We start from the raw sequence: 13177 nt of genomic DNA on the forward strand, positions 1-13177 counted from the left end.
TCAAACAATGTACACGGCATGGCATTTAGGCAGCTAAAATGATAACTAAACCGTGTAGTACACATGACATGGTTAAGTACTTCTTCAGTCATATATGTAGCTCATACGCGCACATGAATTCATTACCCAATACATTAATCGTTTAATGCAAACATTGTATAATTAAATACAAGTTGTCTGTTCGGTTGCAACAAATAGCCAACTCGAACCAGACCATAGTAGTTATAATATAGCGTTGTATAACCTAGGTATTGACTCTCCGTAGAATTTAGAATAAATATGTTTCCTGCTTGTTAGCTACTGCATTCAATGAATATGTTTGCAGATAGAAGCCTTTTTGAAACATTAAGGTTCTAAAACATCTAAAGTGTAAAAACAATTCTGTCATATAGACGAATAATAATAAAGAATTTCATTACCTCTACAGCTGGAGATTTGCTCCTGTAAAGGGGTAAGCGTCCTGACAAGACTTGGCATAATGTGATTTGTTTATAGAGAATTTGCTCAATAAGTACACTAGCTGTGACAGATATGCGCAACTAGGTACTTAGTTTCCCCGCTGCAAGCAATTTGTTCGTGCAGCATGGTCTGAGTTTCGCTCAGGATTTCGAAGTAACTAAGCCGAAAAAAATAAACCACCTCGGGTGACGCTGTATGCGGCAACGAAACCCGAGTACATTTTTGATAACATATACATATTGATATAACTCCTACCCAATTCCATGACAGAATGACTGGCGTTCTGTGTTTGTTGTGCTCTACATTCTTCATTAAACCATGTTTCATGTTTAAATCATAAGTGTATCATATCGATTTAATCAATTTGAATAAAAATAGAAACTAAAAAGAGAAAACAATCAACTTATCAATATGCCAAGGTGATTGTGAATAGCCGCAAAAGGCACAGAACTACTTTTTTTAATTTTGTAGCAGACACACTCAGCAGAGATGTGAGGAGTTCATTCACTCGATCAATACACAGCTGCTTGTAGTCAATCTTAACTCCATTCAAAGGGCAAATATGTGTATTTGTATGTGATATAAATAATATATATGTATAGTATGTATGCTGTATCAATGATATACCACTCATTGTATAAATATTTCATTAAAAGGAAACGAGGCTTGCTGAACATTTGTTACATATCATGGTATATCATTAATACAGCATACATATAAATATTTAAAATCAAGAAATATTTTTATAATTATAAATGTTTATTTTCTGAAAACTAAAACAGATTTAATGAAAAAATTTTTCTTAAATGGAGAAATTGATTCATCACATGAGGCAAAAAGTTCACTTGAAATAAAATTTGCGAAGTCATTTTGTTAAAATGTGTTTATTTGAAATAATAATTGCAGTGTCACACATGTTAAATAAAAGTTGCATTGCCACTTTGCTATAATTTACGCCTTTAAAACTTACTTTGTTTTAATGTATAATTGAAATAAAATTTGCACTGTCATTTGCTATGTTTGTGCTTTGCTATAATGTGTTCTTGACATAAAATTTGTGCTGCCATTTGCTATAATGTGTGCGCTTGAAATAAAATTTGTGCTGCCATTTGCTCTAATTTGTGTTCTTGAAACATAATTTGTGCTGCCATTTGCTATAATGTGTGTTCTTGAAATATAATTTGTGCTGCCATTTGCTATGATGTGTGTTCTTGAAATATAATTTGTGCTGCCATTTGCTATAATTTGTATACTTGAAATAAAATTTGCACCAACTTTTGATATGATGACTGTAAGTGAAGTACGGTAAAATTTGCAGCATCATTTGCTATGATGTGTGCATTTAAAATATGTGATGGCATTTGCTTTAAAATGTGTGCTTGAAATAAAATTTGATGTGTCATTTGCTGTGGTGAATGTACTTGTAGTAAACTTTGTAATGTGATTTGCAATAATATGTGTACATGAAGTAAAACTGCAGTCTCATTTGTTATAATGTGTGTACTTGAAGTAAAACTGCAATTTCATTTGTTATAATGTGTGTACTTGAAGTAAAATTGCAATCCTGTTTGTTATAATGAGTGTACTTGAGGTAAAACTGCAATCTCATTTGATGCAATGTGTGTACTTGATGTAAAACTGCAATCTCATTTGATATATTTTGTGTACTTTAAATAAAATGGGCATGCCATTTACTATAATGTGAGCATTTGAAATAACATTAGCTGTGTCATGCAATAATATGATAGAAATGTTTAATTTTCATATAATTTGACTCTTAGCTCTAAAATATAAGCCACAGCTATCTAAGTAAACTATTAAATAGTCTACACTATTTCAGTGTTGGAAAATTTGTGTGAATATGACTGCGTGGAAGCCTTGATGCTGTGGGCCATATCACTGAGGGAGACAAAGAAATATGATGTTGCTCTAAAGAAAGCCGAAAGAGCTTTAGAGTGTTGTAAGGTGAGGATAAATTGATACATTGCTGGGTGTTGTAAGGTGAGGATAAATTGATACATTGCTGGGTGTTGTACGGTGAGGATAAATTGATGCATTGCTGGGTGTTGTATGGTGAGGACAAATTTATACATTGCTGGGTGTTGTAAGGTGAGGATAAATTGATACATTGCTGGGTGTTGTACGGTGAGGATAAATTGATACAGTGCTGGGTATTGTATGGTGAGGATAAATTGATACATTGCTGGGTGTTGTAAGGTGAGGATAAATTGATACATTGCTGGGTTTTGTAAGGTGAGGATAAATTCATACATTGCTGGGTGTTGTATGGTGAAGATAAATTGATACATTGCTGGGTGTTGTAAGGTGAGGATAAATTGATACATTGCTGGGTGTTGTAAGGTGAGGATAATTTGATACATTGTTGGGTGTTGTAAGGTGAGGATAAATTGATAAATTACTTGGTACAAGAACTCACCCAAAGCCCTCCATATTATTTTCTTGCCAACCTCAGTTGAATTTTTCCCAGTTTTACTTTATTTTTGGGGGGAAAAAGTAGCACTATTGTTCCTCTTGGTATAAGAATTCACCCAAAGCCCTCCATATTATTTTCTTGCCAACCTCAGTTGAATTTGTTTCCCAGATTTACTTTATTTTTTGGGGAAAAAGTAGCACTAATGTTCCTTTTGGTACAAGAACTCACCCAAAGCCCTCCATATTATTTTCTTGCCAACCTCAGTTGAATTTGTTTCTCAGTTTTACTTTATTTTTTGTGGAAAAAGTAGCACTAATGTTCCTCGGTTTAGCAGAAAATATGTCCATCTTAAAAGTATAATATTTGTGAAAATGGTTCAATATTTTATTACAAGGCTAATCATATACAAAGATGACCAATTTTTATATATTTTTGTCACCAAACTAAACGGGGGTACAAGAATTGTGTCTCCTGACAGTGTTTGGGAAATTACTGTTTGTATTTTGCAGATCATATTGTTATTCTGAAGAAAATCTAATTGTTTTACTTAGGTCAGCAATTTATTGATGAGTCTGTACTATAAAACTACGCTTTAAGTTTGTTGCATATCATTGTATAAGTAATGAATTACACACACTATATACTGTAATGGTTTCAAAAGTCAACAAAAGTGAGTACCCATTCCTCTCAATGAATTTCTCTCTCATGTTCATTAGTTAAGTTAATCTAAAACAGGATGACTTAGTGATCGAATCAGTTACTGTAGTTATGGTTAAACTGCTTATACTTTAAGGCACATTTTGTAAAACATGACATAGAAATTGGTTGTTATAACATAGCATATCATCTTTAACCATGTGTAACAAGGTTCCATTTGTAAATAGTATAGACCCAAACCCACCTAGCAACAGATCAGAGTCTTCTCTTTCCCATTAGAACCATGATGTGAAGGAATGTTGTAGATACTAATCTGCTGGCACATGATGCACATTCCACAAATGATAAATTCTTAAGTTCTGATTGGTTAATTACATGTATTTATTTTAGGACAGTATGTATTCCCCGTTCACTCCAGGATATCAGGTACTTGTGCCATGTGAAAGTGTCTTATGTCACTAGAGTACAACAGGCACTAGTGTCATGTGGCAGTGTCATATGAAGTCACATTACAACAGGCACTAGTGCCATGTGGCAGTACTATATGATGTCACATTACAACAGGCACTAGTGCCATGTGGCAGTACTATATGATGTCACATAACGGACACTAGTACCATGTGCAATGCAGTAAGATGCCATCACGTGAAATAATAAATTTATTAAAGTTGTAGTTGTTAAGTAGTTAGCTTGTCAAACCTGCAACCAATATGATTTTGGGTTTGAATCGTACCACTGTAGCAGCCTGGGTTAGCAACTGTAATGTGACCTTGGGCAATGCACTTTATTTCATTTGCCTCTGCACTAAATAACATTACTTATGTTAATACTAACACTGTTATTGCTTTCTCTCTTGGAAACTCTTTTCATACAATGTTTTCTATTGGGCTATAGTGCCTGAGCGTGGGCACAATATTGCCCAGAGAACTATGGGAGAAGAGTTCGCTTGGAAGAAAATAATAATAAGATAGATCTAGGTCCAAGCTGTTTGGAGCTGGATGCCTGAAATACACATGCTAATTCAATAAATGCTTTCAAGTAGGGCTGTAAGATTGATAGGAATAGTATTAGGTTCAGTCTTATGGTCATAGTCATGCAGTGTCTTATCAGAGACAAGATGATGTTAGATGATGTAACAGATTGAAGACCAAGACTTTGATGATCATCCTTACCATGATCTAAAATAATATTTATTTCTTTTTCCAACACAGTCAGAGGCAGAGAGACAGGTTATTAAAAAATTAATAGAAGATGTGCATCAAAGCCGTGAACAAGAACAGCCTGAGGATAATCTTTGGGAGTGGCTGGAGGGAACAAATGTTGGGAAGGATGCAGAGGTGAAGACAATTTGCATACACAACAAGTCTTGAGCTGGATTATATATTTTCATATCTTGTACTTAGTGGCTTTAGTGAGATTCTTGGATGCAAGATTTGGCACACCACTGTACTCAGTACATGCATATATTTTTAATGTTATTTTTACATTAGTGAACTTGCAATACCATAAAGTTCAATTTTTGTCAAAAGAAACGGTAGAGGCTTATTTGGCAAGAAAATGTCCATAATTTATTGTGAAGTAATAATACCTAACATATGTTTGAATTCGTGAATTTTACCATGTTCTTTGTTTAAAATTGGCTCATTCACAAACTGTAATAGTCAAACCATTGCTTTTGGTGTCACTATTATGTTTCAAAATCATTTTGAATTGCATGCAATGAAGGGACTTTCCATTTAAGACCTTTGTACATTTTGAATTGCATGCAATGAAGGGACTTTCCATTTAAGACCTTTGTACATTTTGAATTGCATGCAATGAAGGGACTTTCCATTTAAGACCTTTGTACATTTTGAATTGCATGCAATGAAGGGACTTTCCATTTAAGACCTTTGTACATTTTGAATTGCATGCAATGAAGGGACTTTCCATTTAAGACCTTTGTACATTTTTATCTTTCTCCAATTTAAGGAAAGGCAAAGAGCTGAAGAAGCAAGACGCAGATATCTGAAAAAGGTCAAGAGCTGCAGACGTATGTTTACTCAAATTTTATGCTGGCTTACATAAGAATGGCACTCCGAATTAAGAGAAATATTGTTTCATCCTATTTTAATGATGTAATGCTTTCAGGGCTTTTTAACTATGATCCCATTCATATATGTTTGTGTTAAAGTATTATAATAATTGAATCAACCTGTGTGCTAATATGACCGCTCTGGTGACCTAGTGGTTAGAGCATCCGCCTTGGATGCGGAAGGTCGCAGGTTTGAACCCCGGCCGAGTCATACCAAAGACTGTTAAAAAATGGCACTAACAGCTGCCTTGCTTGGCGCTCAGCATTAAGAGGTTAGTGTTAGGATAATGTGACTGGGTGGGACATCATCCTACATGTTTGTGGCATGATACCCCAGTGCTAGACATCACTATAAACTGTCACACTGCAGACATCATAGCAGTATGACTGAAAAATTGTTAAAGCTACGTTAAAAATCCAAATCACACACACACACACAATCACACACTTGTTAATATGACCATCGTAATTCAAAATTAAATCATAATAGACACTCATAGTCACCAGAACCTAGACTTTAAAGATGGTTTGCTTTGCAAAACTGCTGTCTTCGAGATGTATGTCATTTTACTGTTCCTTCAGTTGTGTTAGCCAGATTTAGCAGACATCTGTGCTTCAAAACCTCTGCACATTTCATTGCTGCAGTCTTTTACAGTTAGTTGTTTCTTAAATCTCACTGATTGCCATAAATTGTACTATTTTCTATTTTCAATTTATTATACCTTGTGACTGGATGAAGAGACAGTAACTGATGATGTTAGAGCCTACCAGTCCCTTTTATGAAAACAAAACCTCCTTAAAGTATGCTTTGCCCAACTGAACCTAAAATTGTGCATCTTGGATGTGCTCAAATCAAGAATAGATATTATCAGAGGAAGCATTTGATTAGAGACATTGATATTCAAGACAAGGTACAATTGCTGGCAAGCATGTGCTATGTCCCATGTTATAATTAAGGATCAGCATTTTCTTACACAATTATAAACATTTCACTACTATCTGTTTTTGATAATATAAATTTGCTTCAGTAAGAACATATTTCTTGCTAAAGCCATGTCAAAGTTCACACATTTATTGAGAGAGTTATTTTTAAAACTTTATCATGGTTTTAAATGTTTGGTGAAATAGAGTTTGAGATTTACTATGTTACCAGGTTAAAGTGTCTGACATATTTGCCATCATTATACATTATTTTAATGGTATTTCTTATCTTCATTGCCATTACTCACAAATTATTTCAAATTTATATTTTGTACTTTATGCTTTAAAAACCAAATACAGCAATGTGTTTTTCTTCTGGAACACTTTCTTATTTAATTAAACACATGGCCTAAGAAAAATTCCCAAACTGGGAATTATAATTTTAGTTCATATAAAGCCATTTTTCTGTTGACCTCAAATCAGAGCTTGTCAGTAAACTTAACGTTGAAAGATCTTGGATGATTTTGACTTTGAGCAAGAGGTTCTGCATATAGAATGTCTTTTTATCTTTTTCCAGAATATAGTAAAATAGATAAATCAGTATAATAGTTTGTAGATAGTTTGCATTAGCTGTGTTCTTACAATACTACATAAATCATACTGTCACCTTAGTCAAATGGTCAGCTGTTGAATTAAGCTAGGTCAGTGATATCAGGCCCACTTGGGCCTCATCTTTTATAAATAAATAAGAAAACAGTCTATATTTGCTCAAGCAAAATTAATTTGTTATTGATTATCTGAGCTGATCAAATTAAAAATATTCCCATTCCTTATGTAAATGAAACAAACACTTACCATATTTTCTCACCTATAAATCAAGTATAACTGCAAACAAAGTAGACTGTAATCTGCTTTCACATAATGCACTGGCAGTTCAAGATCTTTGTTGTCTGTTCTCTCGATAACCCCAACAAGTTCCTCAGACCCATCCATATCTGCCAGGTAGATTATTTGGTTTCATTTCTTCAGAGGTTGTCATGTGGCCTTCATATGGTGGTAGAGCTCTTATTTAACCTCTTCCCAGGGCTCAGAAGTTGTCTTGGAAGCCTCAGTGTTGCACTTAATTAAGTTTTGATAGGACTGTAGCTGTTGAGCATGACTTACATGAGTCTACGTTTGTATTATTCCTATGAAAAGCATCGGTAGAGAGATATTTACATGACAGCAGTGCAAAGTGGTCATTGTATTAATGTAGCTGTTTACTCTTATTCTTCACAGCAAAACGAAGGGAAAATTCATCTGACCAGGAAGACACTGCACCTCAACCCTCAGAGATACTAACAATGGAGACAACCAAATCATCACATTCTTTTGTCCCTGAAACAGAATTACTATACAAAAGAACTTTGTCACTTTCTGATATACCTCTTTCAGAAACGATATTACAGAGATCAAGTACTAGCAGTGAAAATGGTACAAATGCATCAGATTTTTCTGCTTCATTGTCAACTAGAATTAGCCCAGTCAAGTTAGGGAATAAAAGGCAGAAACGAATAAATAGGAACTTGTCGGGGATAAATACTAAAATTTTAGGGAACATTGTTACTTGGACAGGCAGCATCATATCTAAACAAAGATCCCTTTCCTTGAATATTGAGAACCTAGAAGATGTACATTGGTCAGAGTCTGATGAAGATATCAACAGTAGTTCCAGTAGTATTTATTCCAGTATTGATGAAGAAAGAGCAAATACTCATATTAGAGGCCAGATAAAAATTGATGATGATGAGGTCTCCTATTTTGAAAGAAGTACGATGTTTTTTAATAATCAAAATGATGTCAGTGCTAAGGAAGAAATGAATATGGCAAAAATGCTTCAGACAGGACTTGACCTTGATGAAGATTTCTTGGAAAAATTCAACAAACAGCCACAAAGGCCACCGTTTTATGAGGAGGAGCTTTCAGAAGAGGAACTTTGGAAGAGAATTAAGAAGCAACCTAACCAATATAAGAAATGCTATCTTCAGATCAAGTTCGCACATTTGGCATATTGTATTCCAGTGGATCAAAATGATAACATTAAAAAGATCGAGATTTCAGGGAGGTCCAAAGCAGGCCAGGCCTTAAGTGATGATATGGTATGGGTTGAAATTCTGGACAAGGAAGACCTTACTACACAGGAAGCAAAGGTCTTTGGTAAGGTGGTAAAAATCATCAAAAGAAATCGAAAAGAAAATGTAAAACATCCAGTGTACGCATGCACAATAGACAATATAGAAAGCCACTTGATGAAACCAATTTGTAAGACATTACCCAAAATTCATGTACTAAACCAAACCATTTTGAGTGAGTGTCCGAAACTGAAAAAGTATAAGGTTGAATTGCACAAATATGATCCTGTCTCCCAAGAGCTAGAGTTTAAAAAATTGATTAATATTCCACCTGAGAAAAGAAATAGCTTCGTATTTCTTGTTGTCTACATGGGATGGACCAGGCATCATGTCTATCCAAGAGGTGCTGTAGTTAAAGTCCTATCTTGTTCCGAAGACTTGGACTCTGGCATTGGGATAAAGCTTTTAGATATTAAATATGAAGTGCCAGGGCTATATCCCTCTCAGACAGTGGCACATGTCAAAAGAGTCATGAGCAGATATACAGATACTGAACCAACTGAAGCATTGAGGGTGGGTCGAAAGGTCTTAACATCTTTGAGAACATTTACCATTGATCCCCCAGGGTCTAAGGATTTGGACGATGCTCTTAGTGTAGAAGGGATTGAGGGTGGCTATCAAGTGGGCGTCCACATTGCTGATGTAACAACCTTTGTTCAGAAAATGGATCCTGTTGACATAGAAGCACAACAACGTGTGACAACATTTTACTCTGGAGTGAGAAATCCTCATCATATGATACCAGAGCCTTTTAGCCAGAATCTTTGCAGTCTCTTGCCTGGAAAATGTAGACTGTGCATTTCTTTGTCCTTTAACATGACAGATGATGGCAATGTGGTTGGACAACCAAGCATAGAGAAGACTGTCATTAGATCCTCAAGGAGATTCACATATGCAGAGGTGCAGGACATAATTAATAAAACTAGCACAGAGTCTGATCAGGGTGTCAGAGAGGATATAGATATTCTCTTCAGATTGGCTACATTGATGAGAAAAAGAAGACTTGGAAATTCCATGTATGCATTGAAAGTGGAATTGGATGATGAAACAGATGAAGATCAATTGTCCAAAACTCTTGAAGCCCATTATCTTGTGGAAGAGTTTATGGTTCTTGCCAACAAAACAGTTGCTGAAATTTTAATTAAGAAATTTCCAGACCTTGTACCACTTCGATGCCAGAATCCACCTCCAGATGGAGAGCTGCAGAGTTGGTTGGAGAGATGGGGGGAAATTGTGTACTTGCTGCTTTCCCTTCAGGACAGGTGCATTTTAGATTACAAAATGCCTTCCATAGAATCAATAAATGGGAATGCTTCACAGCTTTTGATTCCTGTGCAAGAAAAAGTATTTAAGATTTTACATAGCATGCCCAGTCCAAAGGCATTAAAATGTATGAAGACTGATGGACTTCATCCATTACAATATCTAGCGCGTCAAGAATGGCTTCAAATCCAAGAATGTACTGATTATAGATGCTCAGGAAGCTTGAAGAACAGTTCTACAGAAGGGAAACATTTTCGCTTTGAGATGTGTCAGTACACACATTTTACATCTCCAATCCGTAGATATGTTGATCAGATTGTCCATAGGCTACTTCATTGCCTTATAGATGGTAAGGCAGCAACTTATACCCAGAAAGAAGTGGAGGAATTGTGTGTGAGAATCAACACAGTAACTCAGAGGGCAAAGGCATACCAGAAAAATTGCAAGTCTTTGGCATTCGCTGAGAAACTTCAACAAAAGTCATCAATGTTCTATTGCTTTGTTAGTAATGTTACAGACAGAAGTGTGAACTTCTGCACTCCAGCCTTGAATTTTGTGCATCATAGCCCTCGAGAACTGCCTTTCAACCTATTGGACATTAGCTCAAAACCAACTCTAAAGCAAGATACACAAACAAACCAAGACATTGTGACTGTGGAATGGCGAAAACGTCTGTATGAGGTCGGTGGTTCCTCAACAGCTACAAGGCACATCTCAAGAATTGACCCAAATCAACATGTGGTTTATGTACCATATAAAGATTGGGTGCATGCTTTACAATCAGCATTAAGAGAAAATGTTGGTGGTGTTTTTCAGACCTTTAGAAATATCACCCCTGTGCTTTATCGGCTGCCAAGTTCATATGACACAGTTGAAGATGTCAGCATGGAAACTAATGACTCAACAATGAAAGAACCCCATTCCAGATTTAGTACTACATTTGCATATGGACAGGTCATCAAAATTCAGGTGATGGCAGCTGTACAGAAAGGGATTCTTGCACCATGTGTACAGCTATATGATATGACAAGGAATGTAAAATGTTGCCTGCAGCATGTAGAAGATCCCATCAAGTGTCTTTGTTATTACTCAACAAAACCAACCTTGGAAAGATATCCAGATGTCAAACAGTATTTGTATAGATGGCTTCCACTTGTTATGATGGAGGCTGCAACATCTGCCATTCGCAATGAGGGAGGTTTTACCATTTTCAATCTCCCTGTGACTTTTTCAGGAAAGAAAGGGCAGTTTAGACTCCAAACTGCATTTTGTTTTGAGTGCAACATTGAAATCAGTGGTGGTCATGCTTATGGATTAGTGGATGAATCTGAGGAAGCAGGAGAGAATGAAAGCCAGGAAGAAAACGATTCAGCATCTCATGACTGGCTTTGCATCAGGCACACAGAACCAGAAAAACAGGGGTCTTTGACTCTTAGTTCCATCTGGGTGGCCCATGGCCAGATCAAAGAGGTTGAAAAGATAAAAGAACAGGATGAAGTGTCTGTCCACTTTGAAATTTGTGATCACAGCACTGTTCCCAATGATAATAAAGAAGAAAAATGTACTGTGGAATTTCTCATCAAATCAGATGTAGACAGGTGTGTATATAGCTCCAAAGCTGTAAGAAAACAATTTTTTTTTTAAACTTCTTTTAGAAATCATGCATATGATTAAAGAAAATGACATTGGGATGATAGTGCTACAGTGTATTTGATACATTTTAATAGTTCAATCAAAAGGCTTTACACATTGTCTAGAATTTTGTATTATGTTTGTATTAACATTTGATGGTACTTCAGCAATAATAATGGATGTATGAAGCCAATTAAAAGCTAAGTTCTAAAAATGTGAAAAAGATTCAATGCACAACCACCCATCAAAAGATAAACCCTTCCAAGCAATGTAAACAGGAAATACTACAAGATAAATTATAAAAGGAAAAGATGTTACAGGTCTATAAAATGCATATTAAATAAAATATTAATTAAGGAGAAAAAAATCCTGAAAACATATGGTCAGGATATTTTATGTACATCACACTCCCTTAAAAGTCAAAGATTTTCTCAGGTGGTACATTGTCATCAAATTCTTTAATTGAATTGACATAAAACCTTTGTCTCACGGGGTGGAAATCAATACACTCGACAAGAATGTGTCAGTAGACAAGAGCAGGGTATGTACTCAGGTTGAGGTTCATCCTAAAGGAGCTATGTTTGAGTCAGATAAATGTATACTATTTGTGTCAAGAGTTTTAAACAATTTTTATGACTCTATAAGGATTAATATCCATACTTTGAGTTCCTGGCAATGAACAATCATATCGAGCTATAAGAAAAAAACTTGATTCCCCTTTCTCCAATTATTCTCAAGAAGATCAAATATTTCCCTAAGTTTCTGAAAAGATAAAAGTAAAAAATATTTTTAAAACAGTTGAAAATAATTGAAATACAAATGATGTGTTTTGCATTTGTGGAAAGCAAGTTGTATACAGAATTAAAGTGTCAAGATTAGAAATCTTGAGGAACATAAAATGAATGGAAACTAATGAACTTTCTGTAAATTATGAGGAGAGCTGTGCTTTGTAAGAAGATGCTGTTTTGGTGTTTTATCAAATGTATCATGTGCCTTGTTCTGAACATCTTTTAAAAATCTGTACATATACAAACATATCAAAGTTAATAGGTTAATATTTAGACATTTAAAACTAGATATGCTTCTTGATCATGTTGATATTAGTACCCACAACAGTAACATTTTGAAAGTTAAAAGTTTTTAATCTGATGTAAAATATTTCATTTAAATATTGTTTGTATAAATTTCACGATTATCATTTTTTAAGTGAGGCAAAATTCTATATTTTTTCAGTTTATAAGTTGTACAGGAGAAGAATGCTTTTATAGTAAAAATCAAATGTAAATGAAATTGTGTTGCACATTTTGAATGTTTTTTAATTGCAATCATTAAATTTAGCTTTAAAGTTTGGGTCATTTGTCACTTTCAGGAGAACAGAAATATATCTGAAATCACTCGGCAAGGCCAATGATTTGGCAAAGAAAATTGCTTTAAACAGAAAAATACCAAACTTGGGTAGGTATATATCAGCAATAGATGCATAATGTTGTGTACAATGATCTTTTTAAAATGTCTGCCAGATGTTCCGATCATTTTTCAAGATTTCAGTGTCTGATACATATATCT

The 13177-nt window shown here is 34.9% G+C and overlaps 1 protein-coding gene across 1 annotated transcript in view; it reads left to right on the forward strand.

The window, feature by feature from the left end:
* The window catches only part of LOC149772726 (3'-5' exoribonuclease HELZ2-like), a 60607-nt gene that overhangs the window by 21750 nt on the left and 25680 nt on the right, over window positions 1–13177 (forward strand). The window contains exons 7-11 of the mRNA XM_089947437.1: window positions 2300–2424; window positions 4762–4887; window positions 5522–5582; window positions 7824–11577; window positions 12981–13066. Of these exons, the coding sequence (XP_089803563.1) occupies window positions 2300–2424; window positions 4762–4887; window positions 5522–5582; window positions 7824–11577; window positions 12981–13066 (4152 nt within the window). The remainder of the gene's footprint in view (window positions 1–2299; window positions 2425–4761; window positions 4888–5521; window positions 5583–7823; window positions 11578–12980; window positions 13067–13177) is intronic.

This window comes from Sinohyriopsis cumingii, unplaced genomic scaffold (genome assembly GCF_028554795.1).
Source record: "Sinohyriopsis cumingii isolate HCF-2022 unplaced genomic scaffold, ASM2855479v2 utg001196l, whole genome shotgun sequence".
Classification (NCBI taxonomy): Eukaryota; Metazoa; Mollusca; class Bivalvia; order Unionida; family Unionidae; genus Sinohyriopsis; species Sinohyriopsis cumingii.